General features: G+C 39.9%; 1 protein-coding gene and 1 long non-coding RNA gene across 8 annotated transcripts in view; one reads left to right on the top strand and one right to left on the bottom strand.

Moving 5' to 3' along the window:
- LOC133554356 (myelin transcription factor 1-like) overlaps positions 1-26,486 on the top strand; it is a 180,734-nt gene that overhangs the window by 90,736 nt on the left and 63,512 nt on the right. For 6 of the 7 annotated variants that reach the window (XM_061902985.1, XM_061902982.1, XM_061902983.1 and 3 more), the window contains exons 5-8: positions 673-735; positions 16,349-16,656; positions 18,842-19,759; positions 23,167-23,301. In XM_061902985.1, coding sequence (XP_061758969.1) covers positions 673-735; positions 16,349-16,656; positions 18,842-19,759; positions 23,167-23,301 — 1,424 coding nt within the window. The remainder of the gene's footprint in view (positions 1-672; positions 736-16,348; positions 16,657-18,841; positions 19,760-23,166; positions 23,302-26,486) is intronic. The other variant, XM_061902981.1, reaches the window with a different exon arrangement.
- Positions 22,986-26,486, bottom strand: part of LOC133554357 (uncharacterized) — a 14,326-nt gene continuing 10,825 nt past the window's right edge. The window contains exon 2 of the long non-coding RNA XR_009807103.1: positions 22,986-23,295. This is a non-coding gene — a long non-coding RNA (uncharacterized LOC133554357). The remainder of the gene's footprint in view (positions 23,296-26,486) is intronic.

The following is a 26,486-nucleotide window of genomic DNA, read 5'->3' as shown; positions in this document are numbered from 1 at the left end:
AAAAAAAAAAAAGAAAAAAAACATTTTTATGGATTAAAAATCATTACAAATAAGAATCATGATTAATTAGAAAATGTATATTTTTTTGGCACTCCTCCCTGAATCCACTGACTTATACCAATACAAGTTGGCCCCTAAAGGTCCCAACCTGTCGGAGAAACTTGACGAGAAACCCCGATCTGTGTCTCTCAGGCTCCTACACACACTTTGTCCTTTAAATTTTCATCCCCTCACCTGGACCATGCACCTGCTCTCAAGTCCACCATGAGAAACAAAACCCTCATTGGAAATGCAAATGCTGCATTTTGCCGAAGCGAGATGAATAAGTCGGCGTAATAAAGGGCAAGGGGCGGGTGGAGTTAATGAGAATGGAAATGAGGCGTCCGTAGGGGTCGCAGCAACCTGCTTCAGAGCGGGCGAGGGGGTGATGGCCACGATGATGGCGGCGAGGAGAGAAGAGCGGGGGAAATTACAACAGGTCTTGACTGATGATTATCGCTCTCGGTAACCGGATATAGGCCAGGCCTGATGTACCACACACAATATGATGTTCCGCCGCCACCTGCACGCATGCCGCTCTTTGTGCGAGCGCCTTGCATGCTTTTTCATATCCATTGTGCCTGATGACTGCATGTTTGAAGCCCATGTTTAACCTCCATCCATCCCATCCAGCTGCCCCACGCCTGGATGCAATGGCTGCGGTCATATCAGTGGCAGATACTCGCGACACAGAAGGTAGGGCAGATCCCCCAGCTTCTGTCTCTCCTTCTCTGTGTGTCCTCGCCACGGCTTCATCACGCCGCCGCGCTTCCTGCTACATCCTTCATTCTCAAGGGAAACCAGACCCAACTCACATTCACGAGGACTTACATAGATAGATAGATAGATAGATGAACAGATAGTACTTTATTGATTCCTTTAGGAGAGTTCCCTCAGGAAAATTAAAATAGATAGCATTGTTGACGCGCCACACCGCCAAAACTCACATTCACGAGCACTTAGATAGCTTAGTCTACGCGCCATGCCGCCAAAACTCACATTCACATGGGCTTAGTTAGCATTGTCGATGTGCCATGCCGCCAAAACTCAAATTCATGAGGACTTAGATAGAATAGTCGATGCGCCATGCCGCTAAAACTCACATTCACAAAGACTTAGATAGCATTATCGAGACGCCATGCAGCCAAAACTCACATTTACAAGGACTTATATAGCATTGTCGACACGCCACGGCGCCAAAACTCTAATTCACAAGGGCTTAGTTAGCATTGTTGATGTGCCATGCCGCCAAAACTCACATTCACGAGGACTTAGATAGCATTGTTGACGCGCCACAACGCCAAAACTCACATTCACGAGGACTTAGATAGCTTAGTCTACGCGCCATGCCGCCAAAACTCACATTCACAAGGGCTTAGTTAGCATTGTCGATGTGCCGTGCCGCCAAAACTCAAATTCATGAGGACTTAGATAGAATAGTCGACGCGCCATGCCGCTAAAACTCACATTCACAAAGACTTAGATAGCATTATCGACACGCCATGCAGCCAAAACTCACATTTGCAAGGACATATATAGCATTGTCGACGCGCCACGGCGCCAAAACTCTAATTCACAAGGGCTTAGTTAGCATTGTTGATGTGCCATGCCGCCAAAACTCACATTCACGAGGACTTAGATAGCATTGTTGACGCGCCACAACGCCAAAACTCACATTCACGAGGACTTAGATAGCTTAGTCTACGCGCCATGCCGCCAAAACTCACATTCACAAGGGCTTAGTTAGCATTGTCGATGTGCCGTGCCGCCAAAACTCAAATTCATGAGGACTTAGATAGAATAGTCGACGCGCCATGCCGCTAAAACTCACATTCACAAAGACTTAGATAGCATTATCGACACGCCATGCAGCCAAAACTCACATTTGCAAGGACTTATATAGCATTGTCGACGCGCCACGGCGCCAAAACTCTAATTCACAAGGGCTTAGTTAGCATTGTTGATGTGCCATGCCGCCAAAACTCACATTCACGAGGACTTAGATAGCATTGTTGACGCGCCACAACGCCAAAACTCACATTCACGAGGACTTAGATAGCTTAGTCTACGCGCCATGCCGCCAAGACTCACATTCACAAGGGCTTAGTTAGCATTGTCGATGTGCCGTGCCGCCAAAACTCAAATTCATGAGGACTTAGATAGAATAGTAGACGCGCCATGGCGCTAAAACTCACATTCACAAAGACTTAGATAGCATTATCGACACGCCATGCCGGCAAAACTCACATTTACAGGGACTTATATAGCATTGTCGACGCGCCACGGCGCCACATTTCAAATTTACAAGGGCTTAGTTAGCATTGTCGATGTGCCATGCCGCCAAAACTCACATTCACAAAGACTTAGATAGCATTATCGACACGCCATGGCGCCAAAACTCTAATTCACAAGGGCTTAGTTAGCATTGTCGATGTGCCATGCCGCCAAAACTCACATTCACGAGGACTTAGATAGCATAGTCGACGCGCCACAACGCCAACACTCACCGAGGACTTAGATAGCATTGTAGACGCGCCATGCCGCTAAAACTCACATTCACAAAGACTTAGATAGCATTATCGACATGCCATGCCGGCAAAACTCACATTTACAAGGACTTATATAGCATTGTCGACGCGCCACAACGCCAACACTCACCGAGGACTTAGATAGCATTGTAGACGCGCCATGCCGCTAAAACTCACATTCACAAAGACTTAGATAGCATTATCGACATGCCATGCCGGCAAAACTCACATTTACAAGGACTTATATAGCATAGTCGACGCGCCACGGCGCCAAATTTCAAATTTACAAAGGCTTAGTTAGCATTGTCGATGTGCCATGCCGCCAAAACTCACATTCACAAAGACTTAGATAGCATTATCGACACGCCATGCCGCCAAAACTCACATTTACAAGGACTTATATAGCATTGTCGACACGCCACGGCGCCAAAACTCTAATTCACAAGGGCTTAGTCAGCATTGTCGATGTGCCATACCACCAAAACTCACATTCACGAGGACTTAGATAGCATAGTCGACGCGCCACAACGCCAAAACTCACCGAGGACTTAGATAGCATTGTAGACGCGCCATGCCGCTAAAACTCACATTCACAAAGACTTAGATAGCATTATCGACACGCCATGCCGCCAAAACTCACATTCATGAAGACTTATATAGCATTGTTGACACGCCACCGCGCCAAAACTCAAATTCACAAGGGCTTAACATTGTTGATGTGCCATGCCGCCAAAACTCACATTCACCAGGATTAGAAAACATTGTAACGCCTTACGCCGCCAACACTAACTTATATACTATTGTAGACGCGCAGTGACACCAAAACTCACAGAGGACTTAGATAGCATAGTCAACACGCCATGCCGCCAAATCTCACATTCACAAAGACTTATATAGCATAGTCGACGCGCCATGTTGCCAAAATTCACATTCATGAAGACTTAGATAGCGCTGTAGACGCGCCACAACGTCAAAACTTGCCGAGGACTTAGATATCATTATTGATGCGCCATGCCGCCAAAACTCACATTCATGTGGACTTCATTGTAGACGCGCCACGCCGGCAAAACTCACATTCACGAGGAGTAGATAGCATTGTTGACACGCTACATTGGCAAAACTCACATTCACAAGGACTTACATAGCATTAAAGACGCGCTACGCCGGCAAAACTCACCGAGGACTTAGATAGCACTGTCAACGCTCTACGCCGCCAGAACTCACATTCATTAAGACTTAGATAGCGCTGTAGACGCGCCATGTCGCCAAAACTCAGCGAGGACTTAGATAGCATTGTTGACGCGCCATGCCGCCAAAACTCACATTCACAAAGACTTATATAGCATAGTCGACGCGCCATGTTGCCAAAACTCACATTCATGAAGATTTAGATAGCATAGTCGACGCGCCACAACGCCAAAACTCACATTCACGAGGAGTAAATAGTATTGTTGACACGCTACGTTGTCAAAACTCACATTTACAAAGACTTATATAGCATTATCGACACGCCATGCCGCCAAAACTCAAATTCACAAGGGCTTATATAGCATAGTTGACGCGCCACGCCGCCAAAACTCACATTCATGAAGACTTAGATAGCGCTGTAAATGCGCCACAACGCCAAAACTCACAGAGGACTTAGATAGCATAGTCGACGCGCCACACCGCCAAAACTCACATTCATGTGGACTTAGATAGCATTGTAGACGCGTACGCCGGCAAAACTCACCGAGGACTTAGATAGCATTGTATATGCGCCACGCCACGCCGGCAAAACTCACATTCACAAGGAGTAGATAGTATTGTTGACACGCCACGCCGGCAAAACTCACATTCACAAGGACTTTTAATAGTATTGTAGACGCGCTACGCCGCCAAAACTCACCGAGGACTTAGATAGCACTGTCAACGCTCTATGCCGCCAAAACTCACATTAATGAAGACTTAGATAGCGCTGTTGACGCGTCATGCCGCCAAAACTCACATTCACAAAGACTTATATAGCATAGTCGACGCGCCATGTCGCCAAAACTCACATTCATGAAGACTTAGATAGCGCTGTAGACGCGCCACAACGCCAAAACTCACCAAGGACTTAGATATTATAGTCGGCGCGCCATGCCGCCAAAAGTCACATTCACAAAGACTTAGATAGCATTATCGACACGCCATGCCACCAAAACTCACATTTACATGGACTTATATAGCATTGTTGACGCGCCACGGCGCCAAATTTCAAATTTACAAAGGCTTAGTTAGCATTGTCGATTTGCCATGCCGCCAAAACTCACATTCACGAAGACTTAGATAGCATTGTTGACACGCCACGCCCCCAAAACTCACATTCACGAGGACTTAGATAGTTTAGTCTACGCGCCATGCCGCCAAAACTCTAAATCACAAGGGCTTAGTTAGCATTGTAGACGCGCCACAATGCCAAAACTCACAGAGGACTTAGATAGCATAGTCAACAAGCCATGTTGCCAAAACTCACATTCATGAAGACTTAGATAGCACTGTCGACGCGTACGCCGGCAAAACTCACCGAGGACTTAGATAGCATTGTAGACGCGCCACGCCACGCCGGCAAAACTCACATTCACAAGGAGTAGATAGTATTGTTGACACGCTACGTTGGCAAAACTCACATTCACAAGGACTTACATAGCATTAAAGACGCACTACGCCGCCAAAACTCACCGAGGACTTAGATAGCACTGTCAACGCTCTATGCCGCCAAAACTCACATTAATGAAGACTTAGATAGCATTGTCGACACGTCATGTCGCCAAAACTCACATTCACAAAGACTTAGATAGCATTGTCGACACGTCATGTCACCAAAACTCACATTCACAAAGACTTATATAGCATAGTCGACACGTCATGTCGCCAAAACTCACATTCATGAAGACTTAGATAGCGCTGTACACGCGCCACAACGCCAAAACTCACCAAGGACTTAGATATTATAGTCGGCGCGCCATGTCGCCAAAAGTCACATTCACAAAGACTTAGATAGCATAGTCGGCGCGCCATGCCACCAAAACTCACATTTACAAGGACTAATATAGCATTGTCGACACGCCACGGCGCCAAAACTCAAATTCACAACGGCTTAGTTAGCATTGTTGATGTGCCATCCCACCAAAACTCACATTCACCAGGATAAGATAGCATTGTTGACGCCCTACGCCGCCAACACTAACTTAGATAGCATTATCGACGCCAAAACTCACCTTCCTGAAGACTTAGATAGTATTTTCTAAGCGCCATGCTGCCAAAACTCACATTAATGACTTATGCGCCATGCCGCCAAAACTCACATTCACAAAGAATTATATAGCATAGTCGACGCGCCACGCCGCCAAAACTCACATTCACGAGGAGTAGATAGTATTGTTGACACGCTACGTTGGCAAAACTCACATTCACAAGGACTTATATAGTATTGTAGACGCGCTTAGATAGCACTGCCAACGCTCTATGCCGCCAAAACTCACATTAATGAAGACTTAGATAGCGCTGTAGACGCGCCATGCCGCCAAAACTCACATTCACAAAGACTTATATAGCATAGTCAACACGTCATGTCGCCAAAACTCACATTCATGAAGACTTAGATAGCGCTGTAGACGTGCCACAACGCCAAAACTCACCAAGGACTTAGATAGCATAGTCGGCGCGCCATGCCACCAAAACTCACATTTACAAGGACTAATATAGCATTGTCGACACGCCACGGCGCCAAAACTCAAATTAACAAGGGCTTAGTTAGCATTGTTGATGTGCCATCCCACCAAAACTCACATTCACCAGGATAAGATAGCATTGTTGACGCCCTACGCCGCCAACACTAACTTAGATAGCATTATCGACGCCAAAACTCACCTTCCTGAAGACTTAGATAGTATTTTCTAAGCGCCATGCTGCCAAAACTCACATTAATGACTTATGCGCCACGCCGCCAAAACTCACATTCACAAAGAATTATATAGCATAGTCGACGCGCCACGCCGCCAAAACTCACATTCACGAGGAGTAGATAGTATTGTTGACACGCTACGTTGGCAAAACTCACATTCACAAGGACTTATATAGTATTGTAGACGCGCTTAGATAGCACTGCCAACGCTCTATGCCGCCAAAACTCACATTAATGAAGACTTAGATAGCGCTGTAGACGCGCCATGCCGCCAAAACTCACATTCACAAAGACTTATATAGCATAGTCAACACGTCATGTCGCCAAAACTCACATTCATGAAGACTTAGATAGCGCTGTAGACGTGCCACAACGCCAAAACTCACCAAGGACTTAGATAGCATAGTCGGCGCGCCATGCCACCAAAACTCACATTTACAAGGACTAATATAGCATTGTCGACACGCCACGGCGCCAAAACTCAAATTAACAAGGGCTTAGTTAGCATTGTTGATGTGCCATGCCGCCAAAACTCACATTCACCAGGATAAGATAGCATTGTTGACGCCCTACGCCGCCAACACTAACTTAGATAGCATTATCGACGCCAAAACTCACCTTCCTGAAGACTTAGATAGTATTTTCTAAGCGCCATGCTGCCAAAACTCACATTAATGACTTATGCGCCATGCCGCCAAAACTCACATTCACAAAGACTTATATAGCATAGTCGACGCGCCACGGCGCCAAAACTCACATTCATGTGGACTTCGATAGCATTGTAGACGCGCCACAACGCCAAAACTCACCAAGGGCTTAGATAGCACAGTCGACGCGCCATGCTGCCAAAACTTACATTCAAAAGGTCTAAGATAGCATTGTTGACACGCTACGCCGCCAAAACTCTCATTTTACGAGGGCTTAGTTAGCATTATCGACGCGCCACGCCCCCAAAAATCACATTCATGAGGAATTAGATAGGGTTGTCGACACTTCATGCCACCAAAACGCACCGAGGACTTAGATAGCATTGTAGACGCACCATGTCGCCAAAACTCACATTTTCGTGTATCTTTGTACTTAAAAATCCTAGGTTTTGATACTTGGCGCCACATTCGGAGTATGCTAACCAATGTCTCTTATATTAGCATGTTAATGTTGGCGTGTTCACATTTTATCCTAGCTTCTTAGCAAATTGTGTATGTTTAAACCTACAATTCATGATTTGGATGCTTGAGGCCATTTTGGAAGTATTCTAAAGTTTCATCTATTAGCATGCTAATATTTTATGCTAGCTTCTTAGCTAAATTGTATATGTTTAAACCTACAAATCATGGATTTTGATACTTGGGCCGTCTTAGGAGTTTGTTAACCAATGTATCTTATTTTAGCATTCTAATGTTAGCATGTTAACATTTTATGCTAGCTTTCTAGCTAAATTGGTCTGTTTAAATCTACAAGATCATGGATTTGGATACTTGGCGCCATCTTAGGAAATGCTAAAGTTTCTTCTTTTAGCATGCTAATGTTTTATACTAACTTCTTAGCTAAATGTGTATGTTTATACCTAAAAAGCATAGATTTTGATACTTGGCGCCATTACAGGAGTATGCTAACTAATGTCCCTTATATTAGCATGTTAATGTTAGTATGTTGACATTTTATGCTAGCTTCTTAGCTAAATTTATATGTTTATTTCTAAAAATCATAGATTTTGATACTTGGAGCCATCTTAGGACTATGTTAAAGTTTCTCCTATTAGCATGCTAACATTTTAAGATAGCTTCTTAGCTAAATGTGTATGTTTATAACTAATAATCTTAGACTTTGATACTTGGCGCCATATTAGGAGTATGCTAACCAATGTCTCTTATATTAGCATGTTAATGTCAGCATGTTAGCATTTTATGCTAGCTTTCTAGCTAATTTTGTCCGTTTAAATCTACAAGATCATGGATATGGATACTTGGCACAATTTTAGGACTATGCTAAAGTTTCTTCTATTAACATCCTTATGTTTTATGCTAGCTTCTTTGCTAAATTTGTATGTTTATTTCTAAAAAATCATAGATTTTAATATTTGGCTCCATCTTAGGAGTATGCTAACCAATATCTCTTATATCAGCACGCTAATGTTAGCATGCTGATGTTTTATGCTAGCTTCTTAGCTAAATGTGTATGTTTAAACCTACAAATCATGGATTTTGATGCTTGGAGCCACTATGGAAGTATGCTAATATTTTTTCTATTAGCATGCTAATGTTTTATACTAACTTCTTAGCTAAATGTGTATGTTTATTCCTAAAAATCATAGATTTTGGATACTTGGCACCATCTTAGGAGTATGCAAACCAATGTCTCTTATATTAGCATGTTAATGTTAGCATATTAGCGTTTTATGCCAGTTTTCTAGCTAATTTTGTATGTTTAAACCTACAAATCATGGATGTTGATACTTGGGCCATCTTAGGAGTTTGTTAACCAATGTATCTTATATTGGCATGCTAATGTTAGCATGTTAATGTTTTATGCTAGCTTTTTAGCTAATTTCGCCTGTTTAAATCTACAAGATCATGGATATGGATACTTGGCACAAAATTAGGACTATACTAAAGTTTCTTCTCTTAACATGCTAACGTTTTATGCTAGCTTCTTAGCTAAATGTGTATATTTATACTTAAAAATCATAGATTTTGATACTTCGTGCCATATTAGGAGTATGCTAACTAATGTCTCTTATATTAGCTAATATAAGCATGTCAATGTTTTATGCTAACTTCTTTGCTAAATTTGTATGTTTATTTCTAAAAAATCATATATTTTGATACTTGGCTCCATCTTAGGAGTATGCTAACCAATATCTCTTATATCAGCATGTTGATGTTTTATGCTCGTTTAAACCTACAAATCATGGATTTTGATGCTTGGGGCCATTTTGGAAGTATGCTAATATTTCTTCTATTAGCATGCTAATGTTTTATACTAACTTCTTAGGTAAATTTCTAGGTTTATACCTAAAAATCCTAGATTTTGGATACTTGGCACCATCTTAGGAGTATGCAAACCAATGTCTCTTATATTAGCATGCTGATATTAGCATGCTAATGTTTTATGCTAGCTTCATAGCTAAATTGTATATGTTTATACCTACAAATCATGGATTTTGATACGTGGGCCATCTTAGGAGTTTGTTAACCAATGTATCTTATTCTGGCATGCTAATGTTAGCATGTTAATGTTTTATGCTAGCTTTATAGCTAATTTTGTCTGTTTAAATCTACAAGATCATGTATTTGGATACTTGGCGCAATCTTTGAAGTATGTCGGTTTCCAGATAGTAGGCCCATCAACTATAACATACAGGCCGAGTACTCTTTAAAGGAATTTTGTTTTCTAAATGAGGCATAGAGGCATTTTTATTTCCAGTTTTGGCGTCAAAAGACGCACATGGCATCCAATCAAAAGCACACTTCTGCCACCCTGGGGTCACACTTTAGTCGCTATATCTTTTTAGAGGAGCCTAAGCGCCACGAATCAGACGAGGAGCACAAAAGCTCCAGCAGGTGTGAAAAGTGATTTTTCCCGGAGCTTCACTCCAGCAGCCGCGACGAGAGCTCGCTGGCTCGTGACGCCTCTTTATTGTGTGGCAGACATTAGCGCGGTGTTTACACGTGTCGCCGTGGCACACGCACTCTGTTCACAGATCCTCCTTCAAGCGCCCAGGTGACAATAGACTTTATTGGATTTCATCCCCCGCCGCCTTCAAGGCGTTCATTAAGCCTTACGCTCAATCACTTGTGAGTTTGGCGCCCCCCTCAGGCGACCTGGTGTCCTGTCCTCAGCACCTTCTCACACACAGGTGTCCGAAGCGCGGCCTGGAGCCAATTTTTTAACATGGCACTTTGTAAAAATACTAATAAAAAGTGGTCCTAACATCTAACCATTTTCTACTGCTTGTCCCGTTTGCCATTAAAAAAAAAAAAGTGTTCTTTGACAAAAAGAGCATAAAAAAATAAAAACATATACTTGACGGATAAATCTGAAGTTGATCTAATAATTTGAGCATTGGAAGAAAAAAAATAATAATAATTTTTGACTTATTTTTAACACCTTTTTGATCCCTGGGAAGGGGATTCATTTACCTGACACATGGAACGTGAGAAGTTTTGGACCCTCCCCCAAAAAATTTTTAACATTAATTTCTCCCCAAAATAATATCAAATTAAAATCAATGTTGTTATCAATTATTGACCCATTTACAGGACGACTGAAACCAGATGTTCTTATTCAAACGGGAATAGCACTGTCAAGCTTTCCCCTGACAGTTTGTCTATGTTTTAGTTTTTTTCCTCTGCATTTGTCTGTTTCCTCTGTGTTTAGTATCTCCTGTTTTTAGTTCCTGTCTAGTGCTCTTATTTTGTCAGCTTCCTGTCTTGTTCCCTGAGTGCTGTGTTCCTCCTCAGCTGCGGCTGATTGGCACCTGGCCACACCTGTTGCCAATCAGCCTGTTCCTATGTGTACCTGCTTTGTCTTGTGTCAGTTGCTGGATCATTGTATTGTCGTTGCCACATGTCACTCTTGTCGTGCTACCTGTCGTGTCGTTGTGTTACAGCTATTACCTGTCATGCTACATTTTGTCCTGGTCGTCGTAGCGGTAAGCTGTTTCTGTTAGCATTAGTTATTTCCAGTGTTTATGTTTGCTATCCACTAGCTTCCATGCTAAAGTTCCTTTTTGTTTTCTAGCTTCCAGTGCTAGCTCCCTTAGTTTGTTATTCCGCCCACGTGCGTGCTTTTTGTTTGTTCTTGTGTAGTTTTAATTAAATCATGTTTTCATATTCTACGCCTGGCTCTTTCTCTGCATCTTGGGGTTCAACACCAACTAACCCTGACAAGCAGGTCCCGTCTATGTGTCATACTTGATCATTTCGCGATATTGCCATATTTTTGCTGAACGGATTTAGTAGAGAATATCGATGATAAAGTTCGCAACTTTTGGTCACTAATAGAACGGAAGTGTGTGTGCGTGACGTCACGAGTTGCAGGGCTCCACACATATTCACATTGTTTTTAATGGGAGCATCCAGCAGTAAGAGCAATTCGGACCGAGAAAGCGACAATTTCCCCATCAATTTGAGCGAGGATGAAAGATTTGTGAATTATGATATTGATAGTGAAGGACTAGGAGAAAAAATAATAATAAAAAAATAAAATAAAAGCGACGGCTCCGGCCGGCGGCAGTGTGAGCATTTCAGCTGTCATTAGACACATTTACTAGGATAAATTTGGAAGATACCTTATCTGCTTATTGTTTTAATATCGTTTTAGTGAGATTTTAAAGATTGTAAAGACATACCTGGAGGTCGGATGGCAGTGTCTCAGAGAGAAGCCGAGGAGCCAAGCTCACAGCTGCCGTTTAAACAGCTGCTGCAGGACGACGTGTAATCCAATGATGTCTCCGGTAAGATACAGTATATATCACAATTTCCCCATCCAAAAACATTCTGGTTGGCGTAGAGAAAACAAACAAAGAAACACCGGCTGTGTCTCGGTGCTAAAGACAGCTGCACTCCACCGCTTTCCACCATCAGCATTGTTCTTTATAGTCTCCATTATTAAATGAACAAATTGCAAAAGATTCAGCAACACAGATGTCCAAAATACTGTGTAATTATGCGGTTAAAGCAAGACGACTTTTAGCCGCGAGTGGTGCAGCGCTAATATTCCCCGACAGTCCGTGACATCACGCGCACACGTCATCATTCCACGACGTTTTCAACAAAAAACTTGCGGGAAATTAAAAATTGCAATTTAGTCAACAAAAAAGGCCGTATTGGCATGTGTTGCAATGTTAATATTTTCATCATTGATATATAAATCAGACTGCGTGGTCGGTAGTAGTGGGTTTCAGTAGCCCTTTAAGGCTCCAATTAGTATCATTTGCCTGATACACGACACATGACAAATATGACATTTGAGTGTTGAATACCTTAAAATGTATTTTATGGCAATTCCAACTTTGACCACAGCACCATGCTGTGTAGAGAGTGGCTCTTTCCGTAATTTTCAGCAGACTGCATTGCAAAATTATTAAATCCTCCCCGCCTGCGCCACCTCTCTTCCTCTTATGTGAGATCCACCCAGGAATGGGGCTGTCTGCATCCCTTCCCTACCAAACTTCATCAAATATTACACTTAGGAATGTTTTTATGGGGAATTAACATTTTATGCTACCTTTTTGCTGTTTAGCTTATTTTGTCTGTTTATACCAATAAATTATGGATTTTGATGCTTAATGCCATGTTGGAAGTATTTTAACGTCTCTTATTTTAGCATTTTAATGTTAGCATGTTACCGTTTTATGCTAGCTTTTTAGCTTATTTTGTATTTTTATACATAAATATAGAATTTGACACTTGGTGCAATCTTAGAAGTATCTTAACCAATGTCTCCTATATTAGCATGTTAACATTTTATGCTAGCTTTTTAGCTTATTTTGTATGTTTGTACCTAAAAATTATGGATTTTGATGCTTGATGTCATCTTGGAAGTATACTAACGTCTCTTAGCATGCTAATGTTAGCATGTTACCGTTTTATGCTAGCTTTTTAGCTTATTTTGTATGTTTAAACAGACAAATCCTACCTTTTAATTCTTGGTGTCTTCTTAAAACTATCTTAACCTATGTCTTTTGTATTAGCATGCTATTGTTAGCATGTTAACGTTTTATGCTAGCTTTTTAGCTTATTTTTTATATTTATACCAAAGAATTATGGATTTTGATGCTTGGAAGTATATTAACATCTCTTATAATAGTAAAATGTTAACGCTAACGTTAGCATTTTACCATTTTCTGTTAGCTTTTTAGCTTATTTTGTGTATTTATACATACAAATCATAGAATTTGATACTTGGTGCCATCTTTGAAGTATCTTAACCAATGTCTCCTATATTAGCATGTTAACATTTTATGCTAGCTTTTTATCTTATTTTGTAAGTTTATACCTAAAAATGATGGATTTTGATGCTTGATGTCGTCTTGTAAGTATGCTAACGTCTCTTATACTAGCATGCTAATGTTAGCATGTTACCGTTTTATGCCAGCTTTTTAGCTTATTTTGTATGTTTAAACTGAAAAATCCTGGCTTTTAATACTTGGTGTCTTCTTAGAACTATCTTAACCTATGTCTCTTGTATTAGCATGCTATTGTTAGCATGTTAACGTTTTATGCTAGCTTTTTAGCTTATTTTTTATGTTTATACCAAAGAATTATGGATTTTGATGCTTGATGCCATCTTGGAAGTATATTAACATCTCTTATAATGGTAAAATGCTAACCCTTACGTTAGCATTTTACCATTTTCTGTTAGCTTTTTAGCTTACTTTGTGTATTTATACATAAAAATCATAGAATTTGATACTTGGTGCCATCTTAGAAGTATCTCAACCAATGTCTCCTATATTAACATGCTATTTCTAGCATGTTAACATTTTATGCTAGCTTTTTAGCTTCTTTTGTACGTTTTTACCTAAAAATTATGGACTTTGATGCTTGGCGCCATCTTGGAAGTAGGCTAACGTCTCTTATAGTAGCATGTTAACATTGTATGTTAGCTCGTTAGCTAATTTTGTACGTTTATATCTAAATATCATGGCGCCATCTTTGAAGTGTGTTAACATCTGTTATAGTAGCATGTTAACATTGTATGCTAGCTCGTTAGCTAATTTTGTATGTTTAAACCTAAAAATCATGGCTTTTAATGATTGGCGCCATCTTAAAAGTATGATAACGTCTATTGTAGTAGCATGTTACCATTTTATGCTAGCTCGTTAGCTAATTTTGTACAAACCCCGTTTCCATTGACGTTGGGAAATTGTTAGATATAAATATAAACGGAATACAATGATTTGCAAATCCGTTTCAACCCATATTCAGTTGAATATGCTAAAAAGACAACATATTTGATGTTCAAACTCATAAGCTTTATTTTTTTTTGCAAATAATAATTAACTTAGAATTTCATGGCTGCCACATGTGCCAAAGTAGTTGGGAAAGGGCATGTTCACCACTGTGTTACATAACCTTTTCTTTTAACAACACTCAATAAACGTTTGGGAACTGAGGAAACTAATTGTTGAAGCTTTGAAAGTGGAATTCTTTACCATTCTTGTTTTATGTAGAGCTTTAGTCATCAACAGTCCGGGGTCTCCGCTGTCGTATTTTACGCTTCATAATGCGCCACAAATTTTCGATGGTAGACATGTCTGGACTGCAGGCGGGCCAGGAAAGTACCCACACTCTTTTACGACGAAACCACACTGATGTAACATGTGGCTTGGCATTATTTTGCTGAAATAAGCAGGGGCGTCCATGATAACGTTGCTTGGATCACAACATATGTTGCTCCAAAACCTCTATGGACCTTTCAGCATTAATGGTGCCTTCACAGATGTATATGTTACCCATGCCTTGGGCACTAATACACCCCATACCATCACAGATGCTGGTTTTTCAACTTTGCGCCTATAACAATCCGGATGATTATTTTCCTCTTGTTCCGGAGGACACCACATCCATAGTTTCCAAATATAATTTGAAATGTGGACTCGTTAGACCACAGAACACTTTTCCACTTTGCCTCAGACCATCTTAGATGAGCTCGGGCCCAGCGAAGCCAGCTGCGGTCCTTAGTGTTGTTGATAAATGGGTTTTGCTTTGCATAGTGGTGTTTTAACTTGCACTTACAGATGTAGCGACCAACTGAAGTTACTGACAGTGGTTTTATGAAGTGTTCCTGAGCCCGTGTGGTGATATCCTTTACATACTGATGTCGGTTTTTTATGCAGTACCGCCTGAGGGATCAATAGTCAGTTGTATCATCGCTTACGTGCAGTGGTTTCTCCAGATTCTCTGAACCTTTTGATGATTTTACGGACCGTAGATGGTAAAATCCCTAAATTCCTTGCAATAGCTTGATGAGAAATGTTGTTCTAAAACTGTTCGACAATTTGCTTACAAATTGGTGACCCTCGCCCCATCCTTGTTTGTGAATTACTTACCATTTTATAGAAGCTGCTTTTATACCCAATCATTGCACCCACCTGTCCCCAATTAGCCTGCACCCCTGTGGGATGTTCCAAATAAGTGTTTGATGAGCATTCCTCTAATTTATCAGTATTTATTGCCACCTTTCCCAACTTGTTTGTCACATGTTGCTGGCATCAAATTCTAAAGTTAATGATTATTTGCAACAAAAAAAAATGTTTATCAAATTGAACATGAAATATGTTGTCTTTGTAGCATATTCAACTGAATATGGGCTGAAAATGATTTGCAAATCATTGTATTCCATTTATATTTATATCTAACACAATTTCCCAACCTATACGGAAACATGGTTTGTATGTTAGAACTTAAAAATCATGGCTTTTAATGCTTGGCGCCTTCTTGGAAGTATGCTAACGTCTCTTATAGTAGCATGTTAACATTTTTTGCTAGCTTTTTACCTAATTTTGTAATTTCATAAATAGCAATTCATTAAAATCAATGTTGTTATGAATTATAGACCCATTTGTATATCTTATGTAACAGGGTTTACTTTATATCGACTGTTGACCTGAAGTTGATCTACAGTTGAATAAAAAATTTAAAAATAATCATGTATGACTAATTTTTTTTACTTAAACCCAAACTTGAGGGAAGCCCCAAACGTTAAAAAAAATATATATATATCTTGTATAGGTTTTGAACATGAATATTTTCAAAATGGCCACCACTTGTTTTTGATTTTTCAGTGCTGAATCTCGAACTTTTTTTTTTCTTTTAATCACACCTTCTCTCCTCTCTCGCTTCAGCATTCTGGGCTGCCCCGTCGCCAGAAAGCGCCGCCTGGAGGAGGCGGAGTCGGGACAGGAGCAGGAAGAGGAGCGCTCGGCGTCCAAGAGAAAGTCCCACCCCCTGAAACTGGCCCTGGACGAGGGCTTCAGCGCGGAAAGCGACGCCAGCAGCGAGGCCGACGGAGACGGCGAGAGGGATGGAGAGAGCAAGGAGGACGAGGAGGAGAAGAAGACCGAGGAAGACCTGACCCCTGGAGAGGAAGAGGAGACGCAGAGTGGACAAGAAGAAGAAGAAACACAGAAGGACACAGTTGTCGCAGCAGAAGGTATTTTTTTTTTGTCTCGCCCTGTCTAATAAAAGTTACGTTTTTTATTGTCCTATGTCAACGTGCTAACGTTTTATGCTAGCTTCTTAGCTAAATTGTCATGTTTAAACCTAAAATTCATGGATTTTGATGCTTGGAAGTATGCAAACATCTCTTATAGCTTTTTACCTAATTTTTGTATGTTTATATCTAAAAATCATACATTTTGATACTTGCTGACAGACATCTTATAAGTAGTGGCAGCATTGGCTGACCTGACGTGAGAAATTCGGCCTCCATCTTGAAGTGGTGATGAGTAGCCGGCGAGAAGCCTAAACTGACAGTTGACAGGTAGAAAACAAAGATGGTGTTTTCCTGCTCAAATGAGCGGACTGTTTGAAATAGGACTCGGGGGATTACTTTTCACAAATAAGATTTAACATGTTTCCCCCAGAAAATTTGTTAGTGAAGGTGGTGTCTCTCCAGGGTAGAGGGGCTGGGTGGGTGAAAGGAAAAGTGTAATTTGGCCTGTCGCCTCCATTACGTCTGCATCACACCACTGCCTGGGGGGGCAATACACTACAGACTGTGGTGAAGTAGGCCGGCTTCGTCGCGTGAAGAAGCCTTAAATTTTTGGTTGTGTTTTCCGCTCCGTATGCTGAGTGGCAATATACAATATATATCTCGATATTTTTTTCCGTAAAGCAAAAACAAAACACAAAACAGTCCTAGTTACCTGAGATACTAAGTATGTCATTATTTTGTCTTAGTAAGTCAATATTTACTAATCAAAATAATGACTAAGTCACTAAGACAAAATAATGACTAAGTCAAATAATGACTTACTGTTAATAAGCGTTTGCAATAAGCGTTTGAAAAAGAGTTAAAAGTGGGGCCACATGCTGACATACGCCCAACTCAACATGCTTAATTTACAGGACTAAAATAGGCCATTGTAAAACCTTAATTCTAGCCTGATTTAGCCATTCCTTTACCACTTTTGACGTGTGTTTGGGGTCATTGTCCTGTTGGAACACCTAACTGCGCCCAAGACCCAACCTCCAGGCTTTTGATTTTAGGTTGTCCTGAAGAATTTGGAGGTCCTTTTTCATTGTCCCATTTACTCTCTGTAAAGCACCAGTCCCATTGGCAGCAAAACAATAATAATTCTAACAATCATAATAACAACAATCATAATAATAATAAAAATATTAATAACAAAATATAATAATAGCTATTATAATAACAATAATAGTAAAAAATGATAACAATAATAATATTATCAATAACGATCCTGCTAATGATAATAACAATAATAATAATGATAATAACAATAACGATAATACCAATAATAATAATGATAACAACAATATAGTAATAATATTAATAATAACAATACCAATAGCAATAATAATAATAATAATAACAATAATAATAATATCAATAGTAATACCAATGATAATAACAATACTGGTAACAATAATAGTAACGATTATGATGATAATAATAATAATAACACTACTAGTAACAATAATAATAATAACAATTTTAATAACAATGACTATAATAACAATAATAATAACCATACTACTAATAAAAACAATAATAATAAGAATAATAACAATAATGATGATAACAACAATAATAATAATATCAATATTAATAATAGCAAGAATTATAACAATAATGATAGTAGCAATAATAATAACAATAACGATGATGACAGTAATATAACAATAAAAAGAATAACAATAATGTTGATAATAATAACAATATTAATGATAATAACATAATTGTTAATAATCTCAATAATAATAATCCATTCATCCATCCGTTTTCTACCGCTTATTCCCTTTTGGGGTCACGGGGGGCGCTGGTGCCTATCTCAGCTACAATCGGGCAGAAGGTGGACAAGTCACCACCTCATCGCGGGGCCATAATAATGATCATGATAATAACAATTATAATAACATGTATAATGATAACAATATTAATAATAATGACAATATTATTAATATTAGCAATAATAATAAGGTCAATAACAATTATAATGATACATATAATAATACAAATATGATAATAACAATGATAATACAAGTTATGATAATAACAATAATAATAATAGCAATGATAATAATAATAGCAATATTTATATTAATAACAATCATAATAACAATAATAACAATAGTTGTGCGTGTTCCCACAGAAGACGAGTGTGTCATCATCGAGGCGAGGCAGGAATGTCCCTCGCCCTCCCAGAACGCGGAAGAAGTGGCCAACTCTCTCCTCCACCTCGGCCGAGTGCCCGCCAGCGACGACGGCGCTCCAGCTGCGGCTGTTGCCATGGAGACTGGGGGGGATGTCACACTGGCTGCCGAAGAGGGCGAAAAGGTAGACGGGGAGCAAGACGGAGACATGGCCTACACGGAGGAAGCAGAAGTAGGTCAGGAGATGGAAGAGGAGGACGCGGGACAGCCTGACCGGGTCCACCAGGATCCCGCGGCGGACCAAGACCAGGAGACGGCAACGCGGCACATGTCGCTGACTCCGGAAGAGGACGAAGACGAGGACGTGAAGGAGTCAACTGCCGTCTGCACCATCACCAGCATCACAGCAGCTCAGGGAACAAACATGAAGACCGAAGTCCCCAGGGTCTACAAGGCCCACCAGGACTACAGCCTGACTGGGACCAGTCCGCTGGGCGCGCTCCACAACTACAAGGCCAGCCCACTTCTGAAGTACATCTCCCACATGGTCAGTCCGCTGGAGGACTACTCGCCCAACGGCAACTTCCACATCCACAAGATGTCTCCTACCGCCTCCCCCGACATCATCGAGGTCCACTCCGACAAGTCCGAGGACAAGGACCTGGAGCTAGACCAGGGCGACGACGATGAGGACAGCCTGTCCCAGCGCTCCGCCGTCACCGACGAGTCGGAGATGTTCGACATGACCCGAGGAAACCTGGGCCTCCTGGAACAAGCCATCGCCCTCAAGGCGGAGCAGGTGAAGCCCGGCGGGCCCAGGGAGCTCCTGGGTGTGTCCGACATCCAGCATCAGAGGTACTTCACCTTGGAGGACCGGCCCAAGCACCTGGACGTCATCAGGAAGAGCTACTTCAAAGGTACGACTGGCTAATTACTCTGGGAGAACTAGGGCCTCGGTGATAAAACCATATCAGTAAACAATGCTGTGGAGGTCTTGCTCCTCCGGGTTCTCTGGACCGCCGTGTTCATATTGGTGAACAATGATTTATTTTTCAATAAATTGTGCTTTTCAGCCATTTTAGAGTCTTTCGCTCGTTCTCCACCATCAACCATCTCCTCTCCTTCCCGACTGCTGTCTTTAACAGAGCGACAGGTGATGAGACAAACACTCACAGTTGTGTCATCTACGCATCTGTCACTAATCTTGCGGCCGCTGCAGGTCCGCAGGCCACGGCCCCCCACAAATGCGTTCGATAAAACATTCAATAATGTTTATGGGAGTATGGAGGCAAGTTTGGTTGCACAAACAAACGCACTCGCTCTCTTTTGACCGAGCAACAAAGGAAGTGATCGCAGACCAAGCTAACAGCCAATCGGGTGACAGTATCAACTATCTTGATTTATTGCATGGAGTGAGAAGAGAAAGTTAAAATGAAGTAAATGGTGGATAAAAGCTTAAAAGTCACCTGGACAGTTTTTGGGTTTTTTCAAAAAGGACCGTAGTCAGACCAACGTGGTCTGTAAAAGATGCAAGGCAAGAGCGCTAGCACTACACCAAATTAGCCATGCTCACCATTTAGACTATAGCTGTGACTTCCTCTCTAACCTCGATTCTGACCTCCTGCTAAGCCACTAGCTGGTGTCGCACCTACCCTTTATCTCTAAAATCGTCAAACAAATTATCGCACAGCAGTTAAATGAATGCTTAGTGTCTAACAATCTTTGTGAACCCTTACAGTCGGGTTTTATTTTCACACTTTGCAATACTTTCTTACACTTTACAAAGCATTTCTTACAAAAGACTATAAAAATGGGTCCCATTACCGCCCTGTTTGGCAGTCAGCATCAAGGGTTGGAATTGGGGATTAAATCACCAAAAATGATACCCGGGCTGCTGCTCACTGCTCCCCTCACCTCCCAGGGGATGTTTAAGGTTGATGGGTCAAATGCAGAGAATAATTTCGCCACACTTCCTGTGTGTGTGTGACAATCATTGGTACTTTAACGTAAATATTCCTTAATTTTAAGAGCTTATTGTTTTCCATGCTTGTGTTGACATTTCCTTGACAGCTGAGGGATTATAATCACAAAAGTGACTTTTACAATAAAATGTATTCATCTCCTTATTTCTTTATTTTCTACAGTTCATTACAAATATAAATAATTTTGGATATCGACCGATACAAAACACTGATATTGTGATACAGTTTTCAGTAGAGATGTCCGATAAATGCTTTAAAATGTAATATCGGAAATTATCGGTATCGGTTTCAAAATTATCGGTATCGGTTTTAAATAAAGTAAAATGTCTGACTTTTTAAAACGCCGCTGTGTACACGGACATAGGGAGAAGTACAGAGTGCCAATAAACCTTAAAAGCGCTGCCTTTGCGTGCCGGCCCAATAACATAATATCTACGGCTTTTCACACAAACAAGTTAATGCAACGCATACTTGGTCAACAACCATACACGTCACACTGAGGGTGGCCATATAAAGAACTTTAACACTGTTACAATTATGCGCCACACTGTGAACCCACACCAAACAAGAATGACAAACACATTTCGGGAGAACATCCGCACCGTAACACAATATAAACACAACCGAATAAATACCCAGAACGCCTTGCAGCACTAACCCTTCTGGGATGCTACAATATACACCAATTTGCATCCGGCGGGGCATCACAACAAAATTAGGCATAATAATGTGTTAATTCCACGACTGTATACACCGTTATCGGTTGATATCGGTATCGGTGATTAAGAGTTGGACAATATCGGAATCGACTGTATACATCGTTATCGGTTGATATCGGTATCGGTAATTACGAGTTGGACAATATCGGAATATCGGCAAAAAAGCCATTATCGGACATCTGTAGTTTTCAGCCGTATCGCCCACCCCTAGTGATAGATATGAAGAACGAGCGCCTTGCATCATTTACAGACCATGAGTGGTCTCGCTCCATGCAAAGAATCAACCGCCAGGCAACCAAACTTGATAGCTGATACTGTTACCTGATTGGCTGCCAGTAATCACTTCCTGTGTTGCTCGGTTACCAGACAGCGAGTGCCTTTGTTTACGCATCCAACCTTCTGTACTTCCGCATTTTCTTATTGGTATCCATAACGTGTCTACTGCGATATCTGCAAGATACAAATAACTTATATATCTATATATATATATATATATATATGCATAATGCTTTATTTTGAAGAGACAGATAACTTACTTATACCTATACCTATATTTTTATTTGTTTATTTAAAAAAATGTCTATATGCACAATGTTTCATTTTGAAGATACGGATAACGTATTTATACCTATATAATTTTTGATTAAAAAAAAGTTATATAAAAGTTTTATACTGTGATACACCCATATATACTGTGTATATATATATATATATATATATATATATATATATATATATATATATATATATATATATATATGTATGCGCAATGTTCAAGATATTGATAACTTTTTTATACCTTTATTTTTGAAATTTTGATTTCAAAAATATCTAAATTTTATTTTCAAGATACAGATAACTTATTCATACCTATATATTTTTTTAAATGTGATTTAATTTGTATATATATATATATATATATATATATATATATACATATATGCACAATGTTGAAGATATAGATAACTTTTTTTATACCTATATTTTTAAAATTTTGATTTAAAAATATCTAAATTATATTTTTTAAATGTATTTGAAAAAATATATATATATGTATATATACATATATATGTATATGTGTGTGTATATATATATATATATATATATATATATATATATATATATATATTAATGCACAATGTTTTATATACAAGATACAGATAACTTATCTCTACCTATATTTTTCAAATTTTGATTTACAAAAAATATATATACGGTACATATACAGTATATATGCACCGTGTTGTCCATACAAGATACCGACAACTTATTTTTAGCAGTATTTTTTAAATTTAGATTTAAAAAGTGACATGACTTGAGGTGTGTGGCAACAAAATAGGCAAAAACAATCGGCAACAACAGAAAAAAAAAAAACACATATTATCTCTCTGATACTGTCGTTTGCATCGAAACCGAGCTGTGAATGAAAAAAAGAGCCGGGATCTTTTCAACACATAAATATCATCATCATTGCGTTATTAAAGACATCCGCATCAGACGAAAAGAACAGACACAGATGGTGAAATCAGAACCATGTCTAGATTTCATGCTCTGCCAAGCAGACTGTCTGATGGCGCTAACTTGCTTTTGTCCTCCATCTTGTCCTCCTTCCCGTCCTCGCAGAGAGCAGTCGGCCGGAGAAGCGGGAGATCAAGTGTCCCACTCCGGGGTGTGACGGGACAGGTCACGTGACCGGCCTCTACCCCCACCATCGCAGCCTGTCAGGGTGTCCCCACAAGGACAGGATCCCCCCTGAAAGTGAGTCAATTCAGTTTTACTCACAAATTGTTAAACTTATCATGACATTTATTAAAGTTTTGTTGTTGATAGCAGACATTAAGATTACAGTACTCCCTTGTTGTTTGCTGTTCATTTTTAAATTGGATATTTTCACAGTTGGAGCAGAAAATAACTGTTAATGTTTTTTAACATAATAAAAGCCTTCTCACCTTAAGACCCCAATATTGCAAATATAAAAGAAAATAAGACTTTAAGGGCCTGATCTATTAAAATCCAAATAAGTTCCAAGTTATGTGTGTAAAATTGTGAGTACTTTTAGTAGGCATATTGAGAGTAATCTACAAATTGATTTTAAAAAAGTGGTGCCGTAACCATGACAACACTAATTTCTCTCCTCATCCATGGAATCAAATGCTCCAAATGGTGCCGTATTATTTATGTTGTGGAACATGCAGCACAGAAAAATAATCTGGACTATATTGAAGCGCTAGCTAGAAAATAAAACATTTATTTTTTATTTTTAATAATCCATCACTGACTTGATGCGCCGGAATGATCCAAATTCAAATAATACATGTTGCAAGAAAATATATTTTTTTTACTATACTAATAATATAGTGTATTATATTATATCAAATATATTTACTATATGAAATAACGAACACCATTAAAACAATTTTAAATAACCAGCAGATACCAAATCATAATACCGTATTTCCGTGAATAGCCACCGGGGCGCTAATTTATTTAAAACCTCTTCTCACTCCTGCGCTTATTCAAGGCATGCGGTAAAAGTAAGCAGGCGCTAATCATTTTAAAACCTTGTCTCACCCCTGCGCTTACCAATGGCATGCGGTAAAAAAATTGAGCGTGATTAAAAAAAAATTTAAAATTCTGCCGCAGCCCGGTGGTTGCGGACCACTGCTCTACAACGTGTCTTCGCGCTCACCTTTACACCATGCTATCTGCGTGCCGGCCGGACGCATGCATATCGCTGCTTCTGATACGAGATTGCCATGCATACTTGGTCAACAGCCATACCTTTTACACTGATGGTTGTGATATAAACAACTTTAACACTCTTACTAATATTCGCCACACTCTGTGAACCCACACCAAACACATTTCTGGAGAACATTGGCTCCGTAACACATTATAAACGCAACATAAGAATTACCCAGAATTCCAATGCATCCATGACGCACCCGCAACCCCGCCCACCTCAACCGACGCAAGAGTCATGGATGCATTGGAATTCTGAATAATTCTTATGTTGCGTTTATAATGTATTACAGAGCCAATGTTCTCCAGAAATGTGTTTGGTGTGGGTTCACAAAGTGTGGCGCATATTAGTAAAAGTGTTAAAGTCGTTTTATATCACAACCATCAGTGTGATCTGTATGGCTGTGGAACAAGACCCCTGGTTTACACATAGTAAAAGCAAAAGAAACTCCTCCGCTATTTTGGAAACGATGACAGGGAAAGCGCCACTCGTGACGTAACGACTATAAACCTGGCGGTAAAAGTAAGCATGCGCTAATAAATTTGGGAAGCGAGTTTGACCCGGCAGTAATTCAAGGCAGGCGCATATTACATACCCTGCGGCTATTCGAGGAAATACGGTAATTGAATTTGTTTTCATCCGCCTTTTAAATGATCCAGCAGCTGTAAAATCATAAAATGTTTATGCTGAACAGACGATGTGTCTAATATTTTTTATTCATAACCATTCAAATATGTTGACACATGAAATATTCGTCTATCATCGCAGCGCAATCCCCTCCTTTCTCACTGCCGATTGTGCGTATCTGTGCCAGTTTGCGTGTAGATTCCAAACGTGCTACTTATAGACGCAGAAACAGTGGCTTCAGAACCCTCTCAGATTTGATAATAATACTGAGTGCTAAATGATTACCGTGTTTCCGGACTATAGAGCGCACCCAATACATTATAGGTGGAAAAGCTTTCCATATATTAGCCGCACCGGACTAAAAGAAGCAAATATATACGTTGTGAAATTAGTTATTTACACATAAATATTCTGTAAATGTTTATTTACGTACCTTAATTGTTTCCAAACGCTGTCTGTAACAAGGCAGTAAAACAGATAATCAAACAAAACAGAAGTCATCGTCATGGACCAACCAGCTAAACAGACTCAATAACTCCAAAATGACGTTTTGGTGATTTTACCAGGGAATTTGTGAAACTGAAACAATACAAGAAGAAAGCCGTTGTACGTTAATAACACTAACACTGACACTCGTAAACGTGTTAGCATATCAGTTGATGCTAACAACGCTAGCGTGATCACCAAAAATGATTCCCGGGCGCGGCCACTACTGCTGCTCGCTGCTCTCCTGGGCAGTGGGTGAACAAGGGTGATGGGTCAAATGCAGCGAATAATTTCGCCACACATAGTGTGTGTGTGACAATCATTGGCACTTTAACTTTATTCCTACAGACATCACACATGGGACGGTTCGGTAAGTAAGAATTGTTTTAGTTTTATTGGAAAACTTACAAACATTGCTTGGAGTGAAGAATGAAGAATCCAAACGAGTTGAAACACTATGGACGGTTAGAAGACTAAATGGCGTTCCATTTGGAAACAGAAACAAAAAACACTATCGGTAAATGGAAGGACCTGCAATGAGCGAACTTGTACAAAAGATGGCACCATAGTACAAACAATATAACACCTTGTCGTTGTATTTTCTTGTGTTTTTAAAATTTAACAAAAAAAATCAGCCGCACTCTTATAAGCCGGAAAAATGTAGCAGCTTATAGTTCTGCATTCACGATACATTTGAATCTCCTCCTGTTCTAATACTAAGCATATATTTTGCATACTCATAAAGACAAACACGCCAAATGGATTCATTCAAACTGTGTGCACTGGCCAAAAATATGAAGTATGGTATTGTTAAAAAAATCCTCTGCTTGGTTTTCAGTGAATACTTAGGCCTACTACACTACTGCATTCGAATGTTGGTTATTACGGAGGTACCGTATTTCCTTGAATTACCGCCGGGGCGCTAATTAATTTAAAACCTCTTCTCGCTCTTGCGCTTACCAAAGGCATGCGGTAAAAGTAAGCATGCGCTAATTATTTTAAAACCTCTTCTCACTCCGGCACTTACCAAAGGTATGCAGTAAAAAATTGAGTGTGATGTATGTATATATATATATATATATATATA

This window comes from Nerophis ophidion, linkage group LG06 (assembly GCF_033978795.1).
Source record: "Nerophis ophidion isolate RoL-2023_Sa linkage group LG06, RoL_Noph_v1.0, whole genome shotgun sequence".
NCBI classification, from domain to species: Eukaryota; Metazoa; Chordata; class Actinopteri; order Syngnathiformes; family Syngnathidae; genus Nerophis; species Nerophis ophidion.
Note: the sequence above shows the minus strand (reverse complement) of the source record. Positions and strands in the feature narration are given on the sequence as shown.